Source organism: Thunnus maccoyii, chromosome 17, assembly GCF_910596095.1.
Source record: "Thunnus maccoyii chromosome 17, fThuMac1.1, whole genome shotgun sequence".
NCBI lineage: Eukaryota > Metazoa > Chordata > Actinopteri > Scombriformes > Scombridae > Thunnus > Thunnus maccoyii.
The window spans coordinates 9,252,421-9,279,911 of NC_056549.1; the positions used below are offsets into that span (position 1 = coordinate 9,252,421).

Genomic DNA, 27,491 nt, shown 5'->3' on the forward strand with positions numbered 1-27,491 from the left:
GCCTGTTTGAGAGTGTCAAGTGTACCTGACAAAAGCACCACCCAGCGGACAGAGTGCACAAATCATCAGCAGTTGTTTACAGCAGCCATGCAGGCGGCAAGTAAAGAAGAGAAACCATTCACAGAAAGCACAGGCCCTTCAGAAAACGACTTATATGAGGGGAAAGGGGCCATTCACAGAGGCACAAGTCTTTAATTCACTGAAATGAGCCATTAACTGCAGCAGGATGGGTTTTATTTCTGTTTTGATTCAACAGACAAAAGACTTATTAAATCCCTCCACTCGAAAACGTGTTTTTCTTCTCGTTCCTACAGTTGGATGTTTGAGCTTCATTGTGCAGAATGATGTTTGTGCAGATGTTTGTTCTCACATTCATCTACTGAAAGTGGAAAGTTTCTCTGAGCTCACTGAAAATCTGATATTAAAGAGCGGGCCTACAAGCATGATTTGTGACATTACAACTTCTTTAGAAACCGATCCCGGTCCAATATTCAACTTACACAAGTGTGATGTGGAAACTCGAGGCCCGCAGTGCACATACACTGAGAATGAACTTAACAGTGAAGTAGGAGACATCTTGTGTCCAGTGGTTAAACTTCTGAAATGAAAAATATTTGCATATTCATAGTTTCTGGAATTTTTAATAAGGGAGAAGGACTAGATGTAATTTTAAGGATTTTAAGAAGATAATTGAACTTTTTTTGTGTGGAAAAACCATATCAGACACATTATTGTTCAGATTCTTTCATATACATCTTAAAATGTGCCTGGAGGGGATCTTTAACTTCTGAACAAACTCATAAAATATGTGACAATGTGTCTTACATGCACACCCAAGGCTGTAAAAGGTGTGTTTGCATCATTTTTCTTAACACTAAAACTAGACTCATACTGTAGATAATAATGTTGCTCTCCCACAACCCAGAACTAATACTTTAAAGAGACGTGTTGGTGACAGGGTGGCCGTTCAGTGGAATAATTTACCATCATGTATCAGAAAATCCCATAATAAGATTACTTTAAAACACAGCTGCAGAGGTTCCTAATAAGTCTTAGATATATTTCAGGTAATTTAGACTGATGGGGGATTTATATGTTTTATGATGTAAAGAATTAAATGGTGAAATGTAGTGTAATGTACACTATTTAGTTTGTAGACTGGAGTATGTTCTGTATGCTGCAGTGCTGCAGACTAGTACTGTACCTTGTTTCATTTAATTACCTGTTGTTTTTTGTATGTTTATGTAGTTATGTAATATTATTCTCACTTTTTTTTTGATTTTCACATTTGCTTTACACGATCATACGAGCTTATAATTATTTCTTCCTGTTGACCCCATAAAGAGTAGCTGTTGCCCTGGTAACAGCTATGAGGATCCCAATAAATAACCATTAATTGCCGAAACAAAACAAACTCAATTTTTCTTGTTAACCGTTTAAAGATTCATATGAACATTTTAGCAAAATGTAGCAAATCCCTGCAGTTGAGTCAGAGACCAGGCTGTTTGTAGTCCTCTCATCAGGTCAAGAAACTCTAACTTCAGCTGAGCTGTTTCATTTGTTAATCCGCTGGAACTAATCGGGACTTCTTCCTGAATTTATTCAGTGTTTTTGCCCGGTTTAACAGGAAATAACTGTTACATAAGCATATATATATATATATATATATATATATATATATATTTCTTACTGCTTTGCGACTCTCTGTGTCTTTCTCACACATACACATCTTTTTACAGCTGCAACACAGACATTCACAATAAAATACTCACACAATAAATCTTCCCAGTTTAACCAGTGGGGTTTGGAAATGGCAACAACTTCGTCTCAACCCCGCTTTTCTCACCTAAAACCTCTTACTGCCCTCTAAACAGGACAGATAAAAAGGGCCTGAGATACTGAGGATTCAGTAAGTTTTGAGTCTGAATGTATCAGTAAATGAAATGTACAAATGATTTTATATTTGCAGGATTTATGTCATTTTTCCTTTAAAGGTTTTACCATATTTGTACCAATTACAAATAAAAAACTTTGCTGTAGGTAAACTGGAAAGTTTATCTAAATGTTTTGCATGGCTGTAATCATTTAAACAGTGTGTGGTGTGATGGTCTCTTTATATGTTTTGGTATTTATAATCTTTCATTTGCTATTAAGCAGAGAACTAGTAAGTGGAGCACAATCTGTACACACCGTGAATGAACAATAATGTGGATGTGACATTTCAGAGAATGCCAACACCATGGTCAGCCCTGCCTGCCGTATTATCCCCCCCTACACCACCCCCCCATCAGTATCTGTGCGCTCTCAGGGGCGGTTTAGAAATACCCAACCCAGAGTTGCCTCGAGCTGACAGGGCAAATGCCTCATTAGAGCGCACACCCCTCTGCTTGTAGCCCCCCCCAGCCTCTCCGGTCTGACAAGCCACACTTGATTTAAATGTGTTTTTTTTTTTTTTCCTTCCATTTGCTGAATGTGCTACGATATACGAGCTGCAAGGCAAGTTTATTTGTACAGCACATTTCATACACAGAGGCGATTCAAAGTGCTTTGCATAAAACAGATAAAAATGAAAAAGCATAGAAAGATCAAAAGGTTAAAAAAAAGGATAAAAAAGAATAAAACTTACAGTGCATTTAAGAGTCAGAGTGCAATTATTAGCAGCAATTAAAGGCAAAGGTGCACATAAAAATCTACAGCCTGTTTTTTACAAGTAGCCAGAGTTGAGACAGATAAGCTCTCCTGGAAGTTTATTCCAGGTATGTGTAGCACCGTGTTCGTTTTAATCCTACAGGAACAGTTAGCATCCTGGTCCCTGATGACCTAAGAAGCCTATTGGGTACACAGGATGGAAGCAAGTCAGAGATGTATTTTGGCCCATTAAGTGATTTATAGACAGTGTTTTGAACTCAGCTCTATGGTACACTGGTAGCCAATGCAGAGACCTGAGAACTGGTGTAATATGTTCAGCTTTCTTAGTTTTTGTTAGAAATCTGGCAGCAGCGTTCTGAGTGAGCTGTAGCTGCCTAACTGCAGTTGAAATGCGTGACTGATTTAATAAGGAGAGTGTTTCCGAGGAGGGGGCTGCAGTAGCAGCAGCAGCGTTCTGAGATGGCCCCGTAAAGTGGTTCGATGCTTGCTGCATGGGGCCACTTTCTGCTGAGCACTGAGTTACACATGGCTCCACATCAAGTGGAATTAAATCAGCGCTACTGTTCTCCGCATGTCAGACTGCAGCGAGGGCAGCTTAGCCGGATTTACTTAACCGTGCTGTAATAACTCAAAGGCCGATTTGAAAGCAAGACAGCAAAATCAAATCACAGACGGAGCTGGTATTCTAGCTGCAGATATATTATGATGTGCAGAAAGCAGAACATGCACCAAAACTCACTTTGACTTCTCACTTTTCTCTTAGTGACAGTCCCTTTAAAACATTTAAGAATGAAACATTAGTGCATTGACATTATGCTGCTCCTGGAGGCAATGTCCGAGTAAAATGCTATAGTCAGGCTGTTTAAGCTCTTTTCTGCAGCCTAAAGATTTAATTATGTGCATCTGTGCCGTCATCAAGTGTGCAGGAGTCCTATGGAATATTCCAGTAATTAGTGAAGAATGTTTCTTTTAAAGGAGAGTGCAGGCACTTCCTTCAGGCCTTTATCTTGTCTTGAAATAACACATATATTATCCACAGATTGAGGAAGACTATAAGGGGGGTGAAAAAAAAACAACATAAATTTGCATATTGTTACGATTGATTCCATTTGTGACACAGAGGGCGACAACACAGAGACTGAACTAATTGAATAATTCATGTGATTAATTATGTGAAGATATTACAGCAAGGAGATGAACTCAATATACAGTAATCTAATAAGGAGCAGACGTCAACAGATGCTGCTGCTGTACAAACAAGATTTGAGAGGGCGCCGGGAGCCAAAACGCTCCGGTAAATAAAGATGACTCGTACACGATGAGCGTTTTCTTTACAGATATTTTTTTTTTTTGTCATTTTATTTATTGTTTTTAAACATATAACGGTAAACAAGAGAGTGAAGTAAGCCAGACATGACATGCACAAAATATATCAAAACTCTCTCTGGGGAGACAGACAACTCAGCTGCTGCCTCCTCTCTTTCACACGGCGATGGGTAAAGATAAGATAAGAGGTGGGGGTGAGTGAGAGAAACATAAAAGTTTGAAGGTTAGAGGTAAAGCCCCTCCGGTGTGCCCTCCTGCTTCTTGTACAGGACGTTTTCCTTAGACTTCTTGAAGTCTTCGTTGGTGACTTTCATACGGCGCTCCCGCAGAGCCATGAGGCCTGCCTCCGTGCAGATGGCCTGAAGGACACGGAGAGAGAAGAGAGAGGACGTGAAGAAAACGCTTAATCTTACTTTTTAATAAATGTGTCTGTAATAGAAAAAAAAGAGGCAAAAGTAATTGTGGTAGCTCATTCTGACACCGTGAGAATATAAAACCTGTGTTTAAGCTTTCCTGCTAAACAGGGTAAACTTGTATAAAAAGCTTCATCGAGGGGAAACCAATGAAATATGTAAAGAGCTTAACTGGAACCGGAACGACAGAAACACAACAATGCTGTATTGACAGTATTTTAAACTAATACTCCACCCAAAGTCTTGTGAGTTTTAAAGGTTGAAAGGCGGCTGTAGGTGCTACTTTTATTCCACCGTGATAACCTGTCAACTGAAAACCACTGTAACATAAATCAAGATGACCACAGGATAGATAAGGACAGATTAGGCACCACTGATAAGGTAATATAATGATAAATGATGATAAACCTACGTGAAAGTAATTTAAGTATCATTCAACATGCTAGAAACCTGCTCAAAGTGTCATTCTGTGACATCCCACATGGGGGCAGCAGAGTTGAGTCAGTGAGCGGTAAAGATCTGAGCTCACATCTTTTTTGAATGGAGGATTTAATACAGTTAAATAAGTGTTGACGCTAGAATAATTTAGAAAACCCCACATTGCTGTTTAAACCTTAAAACAGCTTCATCTCGTTTGCTCCGTCTTGCTGAGCCACAGTGTGAGCTGGTTCACTGCCAAGACCTTTTGAACTCACGTGATCGATAAGTGGCCACAGCTGCAGAACTGGTCCGGAGCAAATTAAGAAAACAGACAGAGTGCATCTGCAGTGCCAGGATGCAGTTCGATTGGACACGACCCATGTCATGCTGCTTAATCCGCTCCTATATTAAGATGGTCAACTCCTACAGATACTAGTAGGTGTGTGTGTGTGTGTGATCAATCATCTGGCAGTGCGTGTCTCGTTCTTACCTTAATGTCTGCTCCCGATAGGTCGTCCTTAGCCAGGATGAGGTCGTCAAGGGTGACATCATCCGCTACTGTCATGCGGCTAGTGTGGATCTGGAAAATCCTCCTCTTGGTCTTCTCATCCGGCAGAGGAAACTCGATCTTACGGTCGATTCTCCCTGAGGAGGAGGAGGAGGATAGTAATGACATCACAAACTGCTGCTAAAGACCTTCTCGCACGTTTGCCAATTTAAATTTTGACATTTTATTCAGTAGACTAACTGCCAATAACACTCACTCAAAACTAATTTGACTCATAAACCCAGCAGTGCATCACATCATCAGATCATATTTGGGTAATTGATTAAATACTAATTATTTAAGAGAGGTAGCTTCTCTACCCGCATGTTTAAACTTTTACAAAACAACCTGATAACTATTCACAGAGAGAATAAAGCTTTTTAATAGCAGATCTGATCCACTATCACTTAATTAAGTGCAATCATATTTGACGCACAAGCAATGCAGGTGTAAATTAATATATAAATTGCTATGAATGTGTACTGAGGTTAATCCAAAGAGAGAAAAAAATATGAACATTCACTTCCAAAAAAGCAGAATACAGATATTTCCCCAAACATCAGTCAGCAGACAGAGAAAGTGACGGATACAGGCAGAGTCAGGCCCAATCAGACTCCCACTGACCAGGTCTGATGAGGGCTGGATCCAGGGTTTCTATCCGATTAGTGGCCATGATAACTTTCACGTCTCCCCGCGAGTCGAAGCCGTCCAGCTGGTTGAGCAGCTCCAGCATGGTCCTCTGGATCTCCCTCTCGCCACCGGAGTTAGAGTCATACCTGCACGACACGGACAGGAAACGTACACTTGTCTTTAAGTGTCTGTGGGATCCACTACATCACCTCACATTCTCAGACTCTGAGGACTTCCAGCTCGTCCGTCAAGCGGCCTCGTTACCGCTGACTGATTTGTTTGTCTGCGTGAGGTAAAAAGCCTACGAGCTCATTCATTATTTAAAGGCAGTCGATATCCAGTCTAAGCCATTTACAAGCTCTTTCATTTAAGTCAGCCAGCAGCCTACCTAACAACAGTACTGTCTTTTCACATTTTGCTCCCTACAGCGATGAAAACACAGACAAATAGAGCTTTGATTTTTTTTAATTTAACACTGCCTGTTGCCTCTGGTCCTAACTCTCATCTGGCTTGTAACAAGCATTCTGAATATCCCAAACACAAACACACTTTCAGTTAGATGATGAGGAAAACCCTGCAGCAGTAAATCAAATTCTTAACGTGCTGTTAGGTAATAAAAGCAAAAAACTGTTATCTCACTTTGTCATCAACACCACGGGTGCCACATTATCAACGTTTCAGTCTGCGTACCTCTTAGTGCCGATAGCATCGATCTCATCGATGAAGACGATGGAGGGGGCGTGTTCCTCCGCCACCCTGAACAGCTCTCGGACAAGCTTGGGCCCGTCTCCCAGGTACTTCTGGATCAGCTCTGAGCCCACCACTCGCAGGAAAGTGGCTGATGTCTGATTGGCTACGGCCTTGGCGAGCAGCGTCTTACCTGGTGCGTGTAAAACAGAGGCAAGTTCAGCAAATACACTCACACATTTCCAAGTATATCTTTAACATGAGACTACAATGACTACATTACTAAGCATCATTAGAGGTTCCTGACTTCAACTCTTGAGAACACTACTGTTTTTATTCTAGCTGTCTGACATCCAGGTGAGTGTTATTAAATATTGATTGTTTTTTGAGATAATCTTGGATTAAATGTCACTTCCTGTGACTTTTGGGAGGAAAACCTGCAGCCATTTAATTTTCAAAGGGTTACGCCGTCTCTAATCACATTTCATTTTATTTATTTATTGTATTTTAATTTGTGTAATGATTATTTCTTGCTTGACTCGCCAGTCTCCCTCATTCATAGATTTGCTATATGCTGTAAAAAGGTTTTTTTAGGAACCCTACATGCAAAATATCACACACTGCCCAGGTGCACCTGAAAGCAGTTATAAAGGTCTAACGCATCACTGTTCTGTCACATCTTCACACAGATGAGATGGTAAAAGGGTAAATTGCATATCAAAATATCAGTACCGACACTGAAAGAAATATATACATGCACCTTCTGTAAATGTTCAATTGTTGTATAACTCAATATTTTTGGCTCAGATATTATAAAACAATTCTATATCCATTTTGAGGAGACATACAGAAGGCAATATGAGGCAGTAAGAGATGGTGATAATAGAAAGGAGGATGGCGTGTTGGTTATTGCAGAGTCTCTTATCTTTATCATATATGTCTGTATTTGTGCAGTTGACAAATAATTTCTTTTATCATTTCATAGACTATAACTAAAAGGAGGCCAACGGTACAAAACTAATACGACTACCTAAATAGTGCACCATTAGCCGCCCTGAAGCACCCATTGTTCCAAGATAATAATGGTTCTTGTAGAGTGATTACAGGAACACGTATTATGTCTGAAAGGTTAGAGAAAGAAACAGCCTCCGTACAAAAGTACAAATTCTGTATGATGACTAAATGATGTGTAATTTTAAAAAATGAAGGAATGTGATTGGACCAGATGGATGAATAAAGGCAGACACCATATAAAAGGAGACTTCCCATTAACACTCACTGCTATTCACACTTTCCTCTCCATTCACACTCACTCATACAAAATTCTGCCTCTACTTTGATAATAAACGTGACACATTGTCGTCGACCTCTCTCGCGTGCTTAGGTGTTGTCTTTGAGAACGTGTATTACACTTACAATCCTTTCAACCAGGTTTCCATTCATTTTGAGAAGTTCCAGTATGATGTGTGTGGTAGATCTTTTTGAATGCATAACATTTCAGGGTTTTAGTAACACATTAGTGTTTGTTCCGTAAAAAAAAAACAGGTTTATTGCTTCATAAAGACACTCTGTGGTCTATGACTAATTATACTTCTTCAGAAAAACTACCCACGCTAAGCTTTTTATTTATTTATTTTTTTACAATTGCTAAAGCTGTTTTGGTGTTTTCAATCATTCACAACTGTGCAATGTTTATAAAAGGTCCCTGATGACCAAATGTATTTTGCCAGTGATGTCAAACTGGGACAACAACACCTTTATCTCTGGATTTCATTTGAGAAAGAATTCATCCTTATTTGGCTGAACAGGAAAATTGATGGTTAGGTTATAAATATCAACTAATCAGCATCACAGATGTAACACTGCATTGAGTCAATGAATAACTACATAAATATTATCACCAATGATTGGGTATAAATAGTGGATCATTTTCTGATGATTGGTTGTTTAAAGTAGATATTAATAATTGATTGCTTCTATTTGTTCAGCTTTTATTAAATGCATCAAACCTAATACAACTGCATATTTCTGATCCTCTTGTTTTCTTCTACAGGAGTTTTTGATACTGATAAAATGTTTAATGAAAGCACTCACCTGTGCCAGGAGGACCATATAGGATGACTCCTTTGGGGGGCTTTATGCCCATCTCCTCATAATACTCTGGATGTGTGAGAGGCAGCTCCACTGACTCCTATTAAAAACAACAAACAACCGCACAGTCAGCCTCGGCCATCTAAGGAAAAGATGTTAGACTGATAAAATGAAGCCAAAATGAGCATCTCATCATTCAATTTACTTACGCTGGTTGGTAAGCAAATCTAGTTGCAAGTGACGTAATCAAGTCACTGTGGAAGTGACTTGTTTAGAAATGACAGCAGTGTATTCAAGTGTTATTCAGTGTTTGAGCATTTCAAACAAACTGAGCGCACAGATTAAGAAACTTTGAGAGAAAAAATTGTGTTTTCATACTTTTTATCCGCTGAGAAAATACAATTATAAACAGACATGAATTCAAGCTGAAGCATTCACTGTTTTCTATGAGGGACTAAACTACCATCTTACTTTTAACAGCCACCTTTCAGGTCCACAGTGGTGAGGATCTCATACTACGAAGACCGTATGTGATAAATTACTTTGATGGTTGATTTTGGACTAGGGTTTTAAATGACAAATGATCCTTTATCACATAAAATAAAAATAATTGTGGGTTACTCTTCATGAATCCATGGATTTGCTTGTGTCTCTTCATTTCATATCATCATAAAATTAAGACACTAGGCTTTGATGACTTGTAGGAGTTATATGCAGTCACTAGGTGCTCAAATAATAAATGAACTGCTTTAGCAGTTTTAAATACTGATCCAGGTTTAAAATTCTATCCTTATGTTTGTGATGGTATTTTATGACTATGAGATGCTTTTTTTGCTGTTTGTTTCATTTTGTTGTGGACCTTTATTTTTAAGTTTCTGTACATCCACTGGAGGTTGGTCATTAATGTGTGTAGCTCTGATTTGATAAGGATTCAACCCTCTATAGAATATATAAAGGCTGTATTCAGCTTAATGTTGTTTTGAGTTGTTTTCCCACAACTTGTAAGAAAACTGTTGTGCGTGCGTGATATACCTTGATCTCCTGGATCTGATTGTCCAGTCCTCCGATGTCGGCATAGGTTTCTTGTGGGGCCTTCTCCACCTTCATCACTGTCACCAAGGGATCAGTGTCATCCATCAGCACCCCAATCACAGCATGAACCTGCAGGTTATACACAAATACAGTTAGCGATAGACAACTACAGAGAATTTTTACAACAACTGGGAGAAGTTTTCAAAACTTGTGCAAAGGCATAGTTAAGACACACTGTCAAGAAGTTACATAACACAAATTATTTCTGTTTTAATGTCTTGAATCAGTCTCTTCTTAAAGCGGGGTACCTTGTGGTTGAGCAGGACCGAGCAGCCTGGCTCCAGCAGATCCTTATCCACAAAAGACAGGATACTGACATAATGCTCTGATCCCACTGAGGTGGAAACGATGGCATGGTTGTCATCAATTATTTCCTCCAGAGTGCCCACAGACATGGGGGTCCCTCTCAGGTCGTCCACCTTTGATCTCTCCTCCTGTAAAGAAAAGTCAAGAATTGCGTTATATTAACTATACTTTACCCAAATGAGCAGCACAAATAGCAAGTGGGACAACATTTCTGAAACACACACTGACCTCCTGTTTCTCTTCCAGGGGTTTCATCTGCTCCTGGTTCCTGATGAACTCTTCCTCCATCAGTAGGTAGTCCTTGATCCGCTCCTGCTTCAGCAGCTTTAAGCGGCATTGAGTGTGAGGGGTGACTGAAAGACAGACACAGAGCAGCATGTGACCAGACTGATAGTACAAATAAGAATCAAAACAGTCAGACAAAAAACTTACAGCCTGAAAACAACAAAGTTGCAGAGACTGGACACTTTAGAACTGAACGGATGGCTACATAAAACAGAAATAGGTTTACCATCCCTTAGTTTTTCAGTTCCTTACCCAAAGGTAGTTTGCTGGCAGCATCTGGTCCCTTGGTCTTCTTCTTTTTCTTGCCAACTCTGGTGGGGATTGGAGGCTCATACTTCTTCTTCTTATCCTTCAAATAGCACAAAGTGGGATGACAAATTGTCAAATTAGAAACACATAAACTCTTCTTAAAACTTTCCAATGGCTTTGTTGTTTATTTTTGCCTTGACACAAACAGCTGTAGAAGAGTTTAGCCTACATAAAGCTGATTTAGCTTTTTTTTTATTATCTTTACATAGAGTTGTGAATGAGACCTGTGGTAGACCAGTGATTGGTCAGGCAGTGGGAAGAAAGGGGCATAATTAAAACACAATATCACAGAATACTACACAGAATTAATATGGAATTAATTACTGGAAACTTTAACACAATTATTGCCATATGTGTCACGTAAAACCACCCAAGGCCACCGAAAAGATCAGCGTTGGACAACCAAAACAAGCAGATTCAGAGATGAGTTAAAAGCTGTGTCATGCTCACCTTGTCATCCTTCTTGCCTCCTCCTGGACCGTGGCCTCCGCTCTGGCTTTGACCCTACAAAACATGTTACACACATGCTAAACACATATGTTCATAAAACTGACAAAATAGTAGCGTCTGGTAATGTTATACCGGTAACGTTTAATGCATCGCAGCAGTTAGAGATTTTACGAATAACTCTCGCTGGTGGCAGCTACTTCAAATTAGCTCACCTAGCCTACTAAATAGCTTGTGTTAACACAAAGAAAAATGTTTCTTAACAGAAAACACCGAAAACATAGCCCTCTTTAACAAAACAGCGTTATATGAATGACTTCGCTGATACCGAGCTAAAAGCTAATGTAGCTAGCCTCCTGCTAGCAGGCTGTAACCGACTTTTGATTATATTATTATCAAACAACTGACACATACCACCGTTTAAAAACTACACGAAAACACGAATATAGACGTTTCAAGCACCCTGTTTGGTGTTTTATTGGTGAATAATGTGTTTTAGTAGAATAAATATAGTAGCCGCAGAGAAAACTGCTTGCTCACTTACCATTGTTACTTGACGCTCTGTAGTGACGTCACGGGGGTACGGCAACTCCGTAGGACAAACATCTCAGGCAAACAACTGTGGAGTAAATTGTCACGACCCATTGCTGATCAATAATTATCCTCACTTTTTATTACTTTGGGAAAATGTGTTGTTTGGATATGAATATGTTTTGAATATGGCAGAAATTTCGCAGTTCTGTCTGATTAATTTGCTCACTATTTTGATCGAATTTTATATTCACAAATCCAAATTCTTACACAAAAAGCTTAACTTTTTAGAGCTGACTGTCCATATCAAAAAATACATTTCTCCAGTATCTGAATGTACAAACAAAAAAGCCATTAAAAGTATAACCGCTATAAGCTTTACAAGATATTTATTTAACTTTTTATTTTTTAAATTATTTTTATTACAACTTTTAATCACCCTGGCGTGTTTTGTGAGTGTAGACTCAAGTTGTATACACAACGTGCTGTAAACCTGTTGTATACTTGTTTCAATAAAGCTGTTTATAAAAGATAAATAAATAAATTAAAAAAATAAAAATAAAATACATCACCTGTCGCACAAACAGTTTATGGAAAGACTTCGTATGAGGTGAATTAGAGTAATGTGGGACAATTTCTGCAATTGGCAGTTCAGCAATATATTTTGATATGAAGCCAGTACATTATATCCACACCCAATACCATACATATTTCACCAATTTAACAACATATATGACTGTCCCACATTAGTAAAACCTCGCTGTCCCACATTTCAAACCACATTTTCTAAAGTGGGACAATGAAAAATTGACTGAAATAAAAAAAAGAACCATATTATAGCATATTTTGACGCATGAATATATCATAAATACAATCTAGTAACGATTGGCAATATTATCTCATTTATGACAAATTTATATCCGTAACATTAGATTACTCTAAATCCTTCGTCACTGACCTTTGACTGGACTTCACAGCAAGTACTTGCTATTGGAAGATTGCATTGCCCCAATCTATGACATCACATGTGTAGAGTCATGTGATTTCAATTGCATGATACTCCAGGATTAATTTGACAGCAGTCCTAATCATTAGCATTTAGTAGAAAAAGAGATAGATGCATTTGAGCTCAGACATCCCACATTACACTATTTGTAGCCACACTAAAAACATGTTATTTTTACAATACTGTAAAACCAAGGTTTAATTTGTAACTTCAAAGCATCCAATCTGTATTTTTATTAATATTATTCATATTTTTATCATCACTAACAAGAAAATCTGTTCATCAAATTGACAGCAGATTCAACTTGTTTGATTTTAGGTTTGTTGGAACAGAAGCAAGAGAAGAGAAAATGATCAAATTATTCCTGGACACCATGACCATGTGCCATGGTGTTTTACTGGGACTGATATCTGTCTGTTACAGCCCCAAATTCAAAGAAAACTAATTTGGTTTAAATATATCAAATGAAACATCTTTATGCTCTGCCACAGCTCAGATTAAACTGGAAGGCAATGGACTAAAAATATAATTTGATGACATCATACCTTCAAGTCTTGATGCTGCAATATCCGCTGTGGTTTCCACAAATGTCTGTGTGTGTAGATACTAACCTCACTGTCCATTTCATTAGATTAGCACACTGTAAATGTTTTAATACAAGGTTTTCTTTAAACTTTATTAAACACATTTTTAATGTACATCAAATGTCATGCTGTGTCATGGTTAATTGTACATTATTGCCAATTTTGGCTGATTATTAATCACGTGGGCCAACATTCAAGCAGATAAAGAAGCAAACTGTGAGCTGTGTTTTCAACAAGACAAAAAGTGAATATATTGTATGTCATAAAGATAACAAAAGAACAAATGTGGGTAATTCCACCCATAAAATGTTGACACACTATTGAAACACCCACTTCTAAAAGGACAAGGTATACTTTGATGTACGACTTTAAGGACAGCATCCTCAGCACTGTAGAAGGTCTTGATCTGGGTGGTCAACAGTAAACAGGATGGAATAAAGCTGCAGAAATAATATTCTCTTCCTTTAATTGGGTTTATGTACAAATGTATTCTTCACTCTGCATATGTTTGACTAGCACCATGTCCCACCTGGATCTCACAGCCTTGGTTTTCACAGAGACTATTTGAGTGACTTGCTCGCTACTCGCCCTCCCCCCTCACACTCATACAATGCACATGATAAATCAATAATTATGCACACAACATTGTCAACACATTCCACCCATTCTAATTAAGTCATTAAGGTAATTAACTAATTGTGCATGGCTGGCGCTGTTTGTGCAGCTAATCCCTCTGGTCAGACATGTCTGTATATGTGCAAAAGAATTGCTTAACACCCATTGGACTTAACTGGGCTTTCATCAAGGTGGCTGCTGTCTGATGTTAGCTTTTAAAGTATAATATTGCATATATTACACATTACATGAGGTGTGTAATATATAAAACACAGCATTCCCCCCAAAATATTACAATCAGGCAAATACACACTTTCATTATACACTTTCATTTGTTCTCAAAATTGCTCTGAGTGCAGTCACACACATATCATGTCTCTCCTCAGGAACACAGAGTTTTTACACCTTTTGTGAACATAATGATAAAATACCCACCTATTAGGTTTATTTCCTCTGAACCATGAATGGTGGGGTAACACCAAGGCCACTTTTGCAGCAGTGAAGAATCAACTATTCCATTAGAGTGTTTCAAATTTAATCAAACACAGTGGATATGACATTGGTGTCAATGACTCTCGGGGAGTTGTCGTGACTCAGAAAAGAGCTTTAACAAAGAGTCTTTGTATGTATGCATGTGTTCCCAGTCTCCCCTGTCGCACACACATTTGTACATGCATGGAGACACACAGACAAGAACACACAGGCATTGGTTCAAAGCTATTATTATCTGTGTAGGCACAGCTTCTCTGACATATTCTCTAATTCTCTTTTAGGCTATCTTTTGTGTACATGTGAATATATATGTATGTGTGTGTGTGTGTGTGTTAACTCTGGCACTGGCAAATCAATTGCATTTTTTGCAGTTTGTATCATATTATTCTGGCAAGGTTAGGATTGTCTCCATAGCAAAGAGTGGAGGCTGCTTGATATGATTATATTTGTCAATCCAATTATTCTGAATAAGATATTGGAGTTCGGAGTTCTTTATTTAGGGATTTGTTTGTGTCTGTGTTATTTTCTCCCTCTCTACTGTTAAAGTTGAGATGAAATGAAAAATGCCTTTTTTTTTTAACCCTTTTAGATCACATCCCCAGTCATATTGTGCACCTATTTAGCAATATATGTCAAAAAATACAAAAAAACCCAATTTCTTTGTATACTTATATCAAAATCCAATCATGTTTTCTTCCTGTAATACAAAATATGACGTGTGCTTACATAGGCTTGTCCTAACCAATTTCAACCACCCATCAATCAATCAATCTTCAACTTTTAGTAGCACAGAGCCAAGATTTATTATGACATGCCCACTTTCCAATGTTCAAATCAAAACCCTCCTTATGTTATGTCCCACCTGTCTATCCTGTTTCACTCAGAAATACGTCGTACGTATGGAAGTTAGATACTCTTGAACTGCCGTTTCATCTGGACTTTAATGATATATTGATTAGAGCAAAATGTTCGTATGTACGTTAAGACAAGGGTGCACTTTGTGTTTGAACTGCAACTTGGAAGAGTAGAACAATTAGATACACTCTAATGATGGTTTGAATCATGAATTAAAGCCAAGCCCCAAACACCTAGTTACCGTTGATACATCTTTCGAGATTTCCATTCTCACGCACACATATGTAGTTTACAGTGATAATAATGGCAGATACCTCTCAAAATTCATGGTAATTTATGAAACAATGGCTCATTGATTTCAGACGGAGGTAGACAAAAGCAGGCTTCTCATTTCTAGCTAGCGGATGATGATGATAACTATCCCTGGCAGATTTGGCAGATATAACTAGGTAGCTAATTAAGCTAACATTCACTCCATAGTTGATTGAAAATGCTGTCTCCAGCTGACTTCATGTTTCCAAATGATAATCTTGTAAAATGGGTTTTAAATATGCATGCGTACATGATGCTAAAAGACTGGGGCAAAAGCTTAATACATGGCTGGAGTTGCTCGAGTATAAACTTCCCCAAATCCAATAAAGAGCAGGCCAGGGCCCTAATGTTACCCCACCTACCTACGGGCCCAACTGAAGTGGGGAATACTTCACAGTGGATGCAATAGTCGGAACCCTTCGACTATCATCTGAGGACAATTTAGCCTCTGGTGGCAACGGCCAACGTTTCAGGGCTTCCTGTGTAGCCAGCGGATATCCAGGCCAAGACTTCCGCTTCCTTGCTTTGGTCATTGTTTACAGTCCGATTAGCAACTTAAGAAGCAACAATGGAGTTGGAGTTGAGAAATGACGTCTACGACCAGATTGTTTCACAAATTGCCAGTTTATACTCAGTTAACAGTTTAAAACCAAATAAACATTGATACTGTTTGTAGGTGTTTTAGGTCCAGACAACATTTCAGCCAGTTTGCTCCCCACACCAACGGTTTACCTGCATGCAACTAAAGCATGTTCCTGTAGAAATCGCCGGAACCTGTAACGCCACAAACTAATGAAACTTAACTATGTGCTCATTGGCCTTGGATGTAACGCTCAGTTACAACTGTAAATACTAAGCCAGTTAGCCAGGCATGCTAATGATAGCATCTTACATTAAAACACACAAACACAATCAATATTCTTCACTTTTCATTATGCATTTTTGGTTTTGAAAAGGCTAGAAAAAAGACAATACCTTCCAAACTTTACAACTCCATGCACACAGCTTCAGCAAGTCGAGAAATTAATAGCTTGCTGTGCCTAGTTACGGTTGCTAGGTTTCGAGTGGATGATCACTATTTGGGGTTAAGGGTTTTGCAAAGAGTCACCTACATGTTGTTTATTTCTTTTCATACAGATCCATTCTTTATTCTCAGCATATTTTTTTACTAACGCACGGCGCCATCAGGATCTCACCTCCTTCTTCTCAGGTTGTGCTTTGAACTGAAAACGATATTTGCAACATTCAGATGACTCACAGATTTATTACTATTCTAGAAACCATTGGAAATGATACTAACAAATCTTGATCCCATACAAAAATATCATAGCACATTCTTTTTTTCGCTGGTTAACTAGGTTGTCATTGTATCAAAATAACACTGGGGGAGGTCGGCTTTCTGCTCCCAGACATACAAAAGCTCAGCTGGTGACGTCAAAGTTGGAGCCTGTGCAGGATTCTTACTCTGTAATTTCAACGCCCTCTCAGATGCATTTACAAAGCCAATGAAGAAGCCTATACCATCCTCCTACATCAAGCATTATGTAGCGTCCACAAGTCATTCTCCATTTTGGCTGCTTGCAGGTTTCACTGAACTCCAAAGGAATGTTATTAACAGTCTTATCTTTCTGTCGCTGCTTTTTGTTTGCTGTACTTTGCTGTGAATCAAGAATGCTGTGAAAAAAACAAAACAAAACCCTAACACTGTTGTGCTAAAATCAAATTTCTATCAATATCAAACCACCTACAGGCCTGGACAACATCAGAGTGTGAAAATGTCCTCGTGTCTGCATCTGTGCTGCTCGGATAATGTGCAGCAAACCCAAAAGTAAACAGCAGTCTCATATAATAGGTTTCATCTCAGACTCAGAACACTTCACGTTCAGCTCCAGGTAGGTCTGTTTGATTTGTAATTCTGTTTGTATGTCTGTTTTTGGGAGGGGGAGGTTGTCTTCTATTTGTCGTGATAATGAATGAAAGCAGGGCCAAAGATAGAGGCCATTTAACAGGATATAATATGGCTGCAAAACATTAGTCAGAATGTGAGAGTTATGCAGTGTCATTGATAATCTGATCATAAAATAATGTAGTCTGTGTTGAAGGTTAACATTCAGTTATCCATGAATCGGGCTTCTTGTTTTATTTTCTACATGTCAGCCTGTTTTATGTAAAGACTACCGTTAGACACAAAACCAAGAAACAGACATTTTATTAAAGCTATTTTTCTCTCATTAATGTCCTTTACAGTGACAGATACATTGAGGATGTGGGTGGGGGATGTAGTGAGTTTTGTGAAGTACTGTGGATGAGTGGAATTTGCAGTTAGCGGTGAAGTAGCATGTAGTGAATAAGGTCTTTAAAGCTTAGATATAAGAGCTCTAGGCAGGCTTTTTTTTATCACCATGGAAACTGAATTCCTCACAGGAGAAAATTCCTGCACACTGGTCCAGATGTGAGACTCCAGAAAACTATCATGCATCATTGATGTAGTCATGTTCATGATGGGAAAGTGTGCTACAATGGTTTGATTCCAGGCTGTAGCCGCTGCGGGTCAACCTGCTTGTCGATGGAAAAAGATATATTGTGTGGTCATAAATTCAGTCTTGTACACCACCCATATCTTGTCTTTTTTTTTTTTCCCCAGGAGGGCATCCCTCAGTGCTGATTTGTCCTTGCTAGTCTCATCCTCGCAGCCTTTTGCATCCTTTCGTAAAGGTTCCATGCTGTTTCCCCTATCTGTCCACGCTAGTCTCCGCCAGCCGGTTGTTCATGATGCCAAGGGCGCCCACCCCTCCTGAGAAACCGTTCTGACGTGAGCTGGAGCTGGACTGGCGCGGGTGTCCGATGGCCATCTCTGATAGCTGTTTCTGCATAATAGCCAAGTTCACCTGCAGGAGAGCGGAGATAAAGAAATCAACAGATGAGGAACTATTCGCTGTCTGTGTTTGGAGGTGGTACGTGTGAACTGTGAAACCGTGAGAAACAGGAATTAATACAATGTGCTGTTGGCAGGCACATCTGATTTCATGAGTAGACACGGCTATTTTCTTATTGGGTTCCTTGTATTCACTATTCAAAAGCATGTGGTCTTTTGCAATGACTTCTGCAACGTGTGAAAAGAGTTTAGGCATTGAATAGCCCTGAAGTTACCATTGTTTTATCCAAATCAGGTGGTGCGTAATAGTGTGAGAAAGTGCTATTTTAATTCACCTAGATTGAGTCATGTGTAAGAAATGACAAATGTATCTCAAGAGCCGTGAAGTGAATAAGAAGAATTTGAATATGGGATAATTTTAACGCAATTTAACTTCTCTCTCAATTGTTAAACTTGAATATGTAATGACAAAGTAATTTCGTTGAATATAAAAATGACTTACTGTGCCTGAATTCGGAGTAATCTGTGCCTCTACAGCATTTTACCATTTATTTAGACTTTTAATTTTCTCAGAGCAAACATTCAGTTTCAGTTGACTGTTTGTCAAGTGTGAAAATTCAGATTTTGTCTCAGTGTAGAATAATCGGTGGTGGTGAATGAGCACGGTTTTGACATTCAGCAGCACGTACTGCTCATCCCTCTTGTCTGAAAGGTGGAGTTGCAGTTATGTTAATGTATGGACTCCTCTGAGTGTCTAGAGGGGTTGTTGAAGGGGTTATAGCGGTGAGGCCACTGGCATTCAGAGACATTTTTACAGATATCGTCTATGTAGCCCACAGCAGCAGCAAAAAATAACTTGCTATTTATATAAACAGGAGACTTTTATTAAAACATCAATCATACTATCTCATATTTGGGTAGCATTTTCAGATAAGTTGTCTTTTATAAAGGGTTATAAGCATGAATTAATTTCTTTATAAATGCTTAATAAATCATTTACAGATGGTTTATAGAGCATTTATAAGCCATTATAATGTTTTATAATAATATTCTAATAATTTCTCATGAGCCACCAAGACTGTAATTGTAAATATTAGTAAGTCATTAATAAATGGTTCTTATAGTAATCCATCAAATTTGAAGTTGTAAATGTTAATAATATAAATGCATTTTGGTCCAGGTGCCCTGCCGTCCTTCTCTAGAGAGTAAGTGGTCAATTAGTCCACTGGAGGGCTCCTCCTGATGAACTAAAGGGATAAAAAAGAAAAAGCAAGTTTAATGCTGGAAGAGGATTTTTCATAACCTGGCAACCCAAATGTTATTCTTATTATTGGTTTATAAATGATTTATACATTATTAATTAATAAAGCCATTAATAAATGCTAATAACCCCTCTTAAAAAAACAACCTGGGTTGTTTTATTATTTAGACAATAACCAATTAGATTTAATATTAGTTTTGATATTAGGAAGAATGCACAGGTTATGATATTTTATATGTTGCATGTGTGTTAAGGTTCATAGGAGGTTTCAGCACTGACAATCGTGCTGCAACAGAGCATTCAGAGTTCAATACAGCTGATGATGAGCGAGATGACTAAGAGCAGGGCAGATATTGAGTTAACGACTGTAGTGAGCACGACAACAGAGAAACAAGGTTATTAACTAATTGTTCTTTCTGCCACTTGTTCAATAAATTTACTCTTGGAAATAACTGAATATCTTGCTTGCAATAACATGTGATTACATTTGACAAGTGGAAAAGTCACACAAGCTGTTGTCTCCGGCCCTGAAGCTCTCACCTTGTTGGCTGCCAGGAAGTCTCTCATGGAGATCATCTCCCCAGACATCCTGCGCCCAGTGTCAGTCTCGCTCTCGTTGATGGCATCTGTCTCGATGGAGGGGTCTCTGCGGGCACGCAGGTGGCCTGGAGCCACCACGTTCCGTCGCGGGTGCCGGTGAGGGTGGTGACCCCTCCTGGGGAAACAGCAGCGGCAGGGAGCCTCCAGCCTCCTCAGCAGCCAGTTGAGGACCTGCTTGATGACGATGGAGATGACGTTGAAGAGGGAGTAGATGCAGCAGACGCCGGTCAAGATGAAGAAGAAGTTGCCCAGCCGGTACACGGCCGTGGCGTAGCCCTCGTAGACGACCCGCTGGCTGCTCACCATATCTCCAAAGCCGATGGTGCTGAAGGCCACAAAGCAGAAGTAGAGCGAGTCCAGATAGCCCCAGCCCTCGGCTGCCGAGTACATGAGCGAGGCGCAGCAGGACACCAAGATGGCCGCCACTCCAAGGATGAGCATGACACAGTAGACTGAAGGCTTCCAGCCAGCAAGATCCTGACCTTTCCCACCTCCACCTCCCCCATTTCCACCTGCTCTACTCCCCTCAGAGACTCGCCGGCCATTTTGCGGAAGCACAGCCTTGTTATGGTGACGCTCGTGGCAGGACTTAAGAATGACGGCAATGACGGTGATGACACGCTCCAGAAAGAGGTTGAAGAAAAGAATGGTGGCAGCACAGCCAAGCAGGCCGTAAAACATCAGGAAGACTTTCCCTCCAATGGTGGCAGGAGTGGTCATCCCAAACCCTTAGATACACAGAAACATCATGGAATAAGTAGAAATCTGTGAAATTTCACTTGTAACTGTGAAAATGTTAAATGAGGTGAATACTAGGAGGAGAAACAGGGAAACAGAAAAGTAGCTCTGAACAGCAGCCACTTGTTGAATAATGAAAAAGAATAAAAGGATTCCTTTATATCAAAGCATTAGCTTCACTTCACTTTTCCTTTCAAACACATGAATTTAAAAATGAAACACAGTGCCCTAAATACATGAATGGACCACTTTAGAGGGGGCATTAATGTGGTCATTGCCTCCAGCTGTTTGACTTACCTTTTAAACCAAATTGACATCTTCTCTGTCATCAACAAAGATGGTTACTTACTGATCTCCTCTTCTTCTAAGTGAAAATTACACTCAGACCCCACAACTGCTTCACTCTACTAGGTTGCTATTGGTGACGCGCTCTTCCTCTCTCTCTCTCTCTTTGTCACTCGCTCCGTCACTCACACATGCATTGAGAGCTGAGGTATTTTCAGTCATCTCAATTTGATCATTTTCTCAGATTTTGGGGGGGCTTTGAGTCCATTTAACTGTTTCGTGCCTGGAGGGGAAAGTCAGTCGCAATTTGTCTCCAGTGAACTGGCAGAGAAACAACATGGGAGCTGAAGTGAGAGGTCTCTCTCTCTCTCTCTCTCGACTGCACCCATCCCACTGATGTCTCCTTTTCATCCTTCATATAACGCCGAAAGCTCAATGAAGCGCCGCCTGTCTGTCTGCTCTCATTTTCTCGCTTCCCCAGTTCATTACATTGTTGAAAGTCTGAATATTTACTGTAATTTATTACCGATTACACTGTTACATACACCATGTTTTGTGACAAATGGCTTGTTGACAGGTATAGCAGCTTACAACACTAGAGCCCTTTTCACTATTGTGCCGCTGAGCTACACACAAACAAGGATAAGTGTTACTGTATCTTCTGTTATAAAAAAAAAAAAACATACTCTGCAGCATGACTAATTGCCAGTGTGCTGGAGGCAGACCTCTTGTGGAGGATTTGATTGCCTCCACATTGAAATTGGTTCTCAAGGTGCTAATTGAGCTGGAGGTAGAGTTTTCTTCCAAACACAATGATAAAGCCAAATGGGCTGGATTTTATGGATGTGTTTTTCTTTCCCCCTTGTTTTCGAAAGCTCACTCAATGTTGATGAGTCATTTGACCTCGTTAATAAAATATACAATAAATTAAAGGAAGAGGATAAACTGGTGCGCTACTGTGTCAGTATGACATCTGAGTCAGGATGTCTGTGTGGCACAGTGACTGCGGTTAGTGTTGATGTGGGTTGTGCCGTGCGGTCCTGACCTTTTCTTCCTAATTGCAATTTGACTAGTGATTTGCCACCTACAACAAAAAGAAAAATATTTAAAGCAGTACTTTGTCATTTTGGGAAAATACACATATTCTCTGTCTTCCTGAGAGTAAGCTAGTTAATTAACTCTTGTCAAAAAAAAGCAAATATTTCCCAAAATGTCAAAGTATTGCTTTACATGTGACAGTTGACCAATCTATGCACAGTGTCATATATTTTAATTAGGTTATTTAGACAAATGAGTGATTTTGTCATCATTTGACAGATCTGTTTTTTTTTTTTTGCCATTTTGAGATTCAGAAACTGGATTCTCTAGATCAGTGGAGCTCTAAACATGGGTGCATATGCTCTGACTACGTATACACTTCAGTTAGTCAAAAGATGCAACACTCTGTTGTGCTCTTCCAGCTGTGACGCGCACAGTGCTCTCCTTGGGAATGCAAAAAAATCAGAAGGCACCATTGATTGATGATGCGTTGGTTGGGTTTTCCCCTCAGCTACTATACTTCAGCTATTGATTCCAAAACTGAGAGACGAAAGAATAAGATAAAAAGAAGAGAAAAAAAAGCAGACTGACAAGGATAAAAATGGATTGCTTAGACTTGATATGAATTAAATATTAGAAAATCTCTCTAACTGACTTAAGACAACTAAATTCTGAGTAACAAGCAAGATATCAACCCATACAGTACTTCTGTAGAGGGTTATAATGACATGTTATGATGGTGCTTCTGTTATTTATAAGATCAGAGATAGGATTTAGTCTCATTACAACCTCCGACTGCACCTTGTAGTGTTACAGCCAATGAGTGTGGAGCCACATGTCAACGCATTATCAATATGAGGAACTCTGATGCCTCTTCTCTCAGAGGGCTACTTCACAAAAGACAAGCCACCAAGATGTGACAGAGTTAGTGAGGCTGAAAATCAGGATGTCTTCTTTATTGCTGGAGGGATGAGTATATGCGCAGAGGAGTCAGGGTTGTTAGTACATAAAATAGAATAAAAATCTTCATCTTGAAGATTTTTAGGCCACCTCCAGTCAGAAAAAATCTGTCAAAAAAAACACTGATTATTTCAATATAAAAAGTGCTCAGTTGGAAAATGAATTTGTTATAGCCCTCATCATCCGTCATCTTCACTCTCATTTAAATGGTCTAAGCCAGTCAGCCAATCACAAGGCCTGTCAAACTGTCAACCATCATAAATCACTTAACTGCAATCAAAGTGCAAGATGTTGAAATGGTACCATGAAGAACCAGGTGATAAAAAATAAAAAGAGAGGTACAGTATCGACAACAAAATATCAAACAGATTTTTTTGTCACTGTGTATAACTGTGCTATATTGGCCACTATGATGCCTCTGCTTCTTTATTCTGTTTAACATATGGACACTGATGCCTTTGGTGCTCCCAGACAGTCTGTCTTGAGCATCCTGGACACAGCTAGTGCTGACACAGACAACAGATTGTCAGGGACAAATGTTGCTCTGATGCTGGCGTTGAATTGCCTTTTTTTTCCTCTCAGATTGTAAATACTACATCAAGGCTAAGAAATGTGTCACAGCTGATGTTAGATAAGTTCAAATGTATCTAGTGTGTTAATCGCTTAAGAGGAAATAAACATACATAAACGCAAAGGAGAAAGGAACAGGCCTTCAATGGAAGTTCTGTTCATGAACAGACCTTCCTCACAGTAGCATTTTGACTTGTCAAACACAAGTGTAACTGATTATTTTAATTATGGCCTCATTTCTTTCAGTTGTGCCAATTGTGCCATTAATGTTATTTGTCTCACACGTGCTTTTTTCTGCTATGACAGATCACAATATTTCATGTGACAAAAGTCTTATGCAAACACTATTCTGCTGGTAATTTACATGTTTCAAAACAAAACGCACAGAAAGAGAGAGAGACAGAGAGAGACAGAGAGAGAGAGAGAGAGAGAAAGAGAAATTGTTATTTGGCTCATGGGAAGGGAGTAACTTGGTCTTGGTATGAGAAAATTTAGTGTTTCTGAAAAAGACACTTGAGATAGTGAGTCACATTTTGGGGGGAAGAAAAGATGCATAAAACACACAAAATAATAATTGGTGATGTCCTCAAAGAGGCCTTACATGAATATATTTTTTTTTTAGAAATGGGTGGTAGATCTTATTAAAAAATTGCATTTTACATGTTTTTAATGCCTGTTTCTGTGTCTCACCGATGGTCGAAACCACAGTTCCCACGAAGTAAAACGCGCCGGTGAAGTCCCATCGAGGTCTGATTGTGTCCACACGAATACCCGCTACGTTCGCCTCCTCATAGTTCCTGAGGAAGTTATTCAGGTCTTTCTTGCTCAGGTTATACTTCTGGCTGAAATGTTCGAACCTCTGCGCCCAGCGCTCCTTCGCCTCTCGCTCCTTTGGCTGCTCCAGCGCTGAGAAGACGGCGGCCCCACAAAGGAGATAGATGATGATGAACAATGCCAGCAGCAGGAACCTCGCGTTATCCTCGTTTATTGGACCGGAGCCGCAGCAGCAACCGTTCCTACATGCCATTATGTTGCTGTTGTCACCGTGGTGCAGCTGCAGTAGGGGACCTGTGGCATGTTGGTCTCGAATAAAACGCACAGTCCTCGGGAAGAAACGATGACAAGATGTTAGTTGACGCCAGAAAAAAAGTCCTGCGCAATACAATGTAATAATCAGGCAGGTAATAATCGAGTCAACCAAGGCTTTGGATTTGGCATTTTGCTCATGAGCGTCTATGTGCAGTCCAAATCCAAATCCTTCAGCCAAAGCGTCCTCTAACCACTTCTCAGTTCATCTCCACCAAATGTACTCTCAGGTCTAGGTTGCCAGATGATGTTCCGAGAGGAGGATGAGATCCGCGTAGCAACCTGTGGATGCGGAGAGTCGTGCAGTTGTGCTCTCTGGTTCTGCCTCTCCAAAGAAGTCCCCACCCCAGAGCGCGCGCTTTACGCACCGAGATTTGACCACCAACATACGGATGAACTTACAGCCTCTGTCCATTCATCACCGCATTTAAACTCTATCTTTCCAGATATGATACATTTCTTTTATAATCTCCCAATTTCAGCTTGTAAAAGGAATCATAACAGCCGCGTCTGATAATGAGTCCGAACTAACCTGATAATGTCCGACCTGACCCCAACTTTGGAGGTTTGATTCTGACAATATAGAGCGCGTTTGCATAGTGAGATCAATATCATTTGACCTTTTCGAGCTCTGATGAGGGATTCATGCTCCTGTCCATGCTTACCCGGGGACGATGTGAGCAAATGTCACAACGGAACGACGGTTCGAAATAAATTATTCAGGATCACAGGGACAACAAAAAAGCTATTTCTGTAAAATTGGGAGTTTAACAAAATGATGACGAGGCCAAGGCCGTCTCAGAACCACGGACAGAGCTGCAGCCTTTTTAGGTCAGGTTTACTAAGTTGCCTTAATGTAAACTTTTAGTATTTTTAACATTAATATACGTCACGACTGCTAATTAGTAACTGCTGCTGTTTTTCTGTTATGATCCAGTATTCTGTTACAAGTACTTTTCTTTAAATTGAACCCGCAGAAAATACACCAAAAGGTGTTAACTACACCAGATATTAACATTTTGTACTATTGAATATTACATAATATGTACATAAATGTGTATTTAAATTAGTTGTAATACACGTGATGCATGAAAAGACTTGTGAACTTGTGGTAAAGCAGTAACCTGAAGTAAAATAAGTTTATGCATTGGAAATTTCAATTTGCAAACATAATCTCTATTAATCTAAAATCAATAGTTTAATATTTGAAATTTTGGACATTTCCTTACAAAAATGTTAAGTAGTGAAAGAGGAAGTAATTATGAAGATGATTTACACACAGTATTAACAATTTGATTACTTAATTGCTCAGTGACTTGAAAATAATTGCATTCCTACCTCTGTTTAATTAAGCCGTGATTAGCTCATGATTCGACACTTCCTAAGGACAGGATGATCAGTAGAAGAAGAAGAATTTCCAGCCTGTCTGGAATTATTGTTACACAACACAACAACCGTCTACCCTTTGAATAGCAAGCAGCTCATAAGCTGGGACAGTTCTAGTGATTGTGTCTGGTTGTGGGCTACAACAATACAAGAGTGCTGGGAAATCCTTTTTAAAGTGAACATACAGTATATTTAAACAGCTTTCTGATTTTTGCAAATGTTTCATGTTCACAAATATAAGACACTTGTGCAATTAGGAGTGTGAGAAGGGCAAATAAAGGAAAATATGGGGTAGTTTATTATAGGACAAGCACACGTAGGAGAAATTAGATTGATATGTGACAAAAGCGTGAACAGGAAGGTTTTTTTCTTCTGAATAATTCAGAGCATGAAGGTTGGTATACAACATAGTAAACTAGCAACACTATGTGTAAATATGAGTAGTTATTATAGTCATTACAGAGGTGTGAGCAATTGATAAGCACAGGAAATATCAGACTAAATAACACGCCAGTGAAAGTAAACAATCTACTTGAATGTTTGCTGTGTGCATGAATCACACCTTGATTACAGCCACATCATGACTGATTTTATAGACTGGGCTGAATCCATACCACACCGCAAAGTATTGATATTTCACTGACAATTATTTGGAGATTAGTGTTGATTGGAGTGTTGTTTTTCCTCTCATGGAAGCTGATGCGAGTCTCGAGTGGCTGTTAAAAGCTATCAACAAGTGATAAATAAACTCTTATGTGTGCAGGACATTGAGTCAAAATGGGCACAGCGTTGATTTTTACACTCAGAGATAAAACAACACTTATGATTCTGCTGTTTGTATTTACTTTTTTACTGTTTGTAACACAGTGATGTAGGATTTGATGTTGGTGAATATGTTACAGTCTATACTATACTGTACTGTACTGTACTGTACTATACTATACTATACTATACTATACTATACTATACTATACTATACTATACTATACAGTAATCTACTCTACTATACTGTGCTGTACTGTACTAAACAGTACTCTACTCTACTATTCTGTGCTGTACTGTACTTACAGTACTATACTATACTGTACTGTACTG

General features: G+C 39.2%; 2 protein-coding genes across 3 annotated transcripts; both read right to left on the minus strand.

The window, feature by feature from the left end:
* Positions 1–3,968: 3,968 nt before the first annotated feature.
* Positions 3,969–11,801, minus strand: LOC121882007 (26S proteasome regulatory subunit 4). Its single transcript, XM_042389882.1, has 11 exons — positions 11,747–11,801; positions 11,206–11,259; positions 10,699–10,795; positions 10,390–10,514; positions 10,104–10,289; positions 9,796–9,924; positions 8,767–8,863; positions 6,676–6,865; positions 5,980–6,131; positions 5,299–5,453; positions 3,969–4,334 (listed from the first exon to the last, which is right to left on the minus strand). The coding sequence occupies exons 1-11, from the start codon at positions 11,747–11,749 to the stop codon at positions 4,200–4,202; spliced, it is 1,323 nt and encodes a 440-aa protein (XP_042245816.1). The 5' UTR covers positions 11,750–11,801; the 3' UTR covers positions 3,969–4,199.
* Positions 11,802–17,788: 5,987 nt separating this feature from the next.
* Positions 17,789–25,669, minus strand: LOC121882008 (potassium channel subfamily K member 13-like). 2 transcript variants are annotated; one of them, XM_042389883.1, is made up of 3 exons: positions 24,615–25,669; positions 20,274–21,061; positions 17,789–18,485 (listed from the first exon to the last, which is right to left on the minus strand). In XM_042389883.1, the coding sequence occupies exons 1-3, from the start codon at positions 24,949–24,951 to the stop codon at positions 18,330–18,332; spliced, it is 1,281 nt and encodes a 426-aa protein (XP_042245817.1). In that variant the 5' UTR covers positions 24,952–25,669; the 3' UTR covers positions 17,789–18,329. The 2 variants fall into 2 exon arrangements, with proteins under 2 accessions (XP_042245817.1, XP_042245819.1); XM_042389885.1 differs by lacking the exon at positions 17,789–18,485 and adding an exon at positions 19,567–19,719.
* Positions 25,670–27,491: the final 1,822 nt, after the last annotated feature.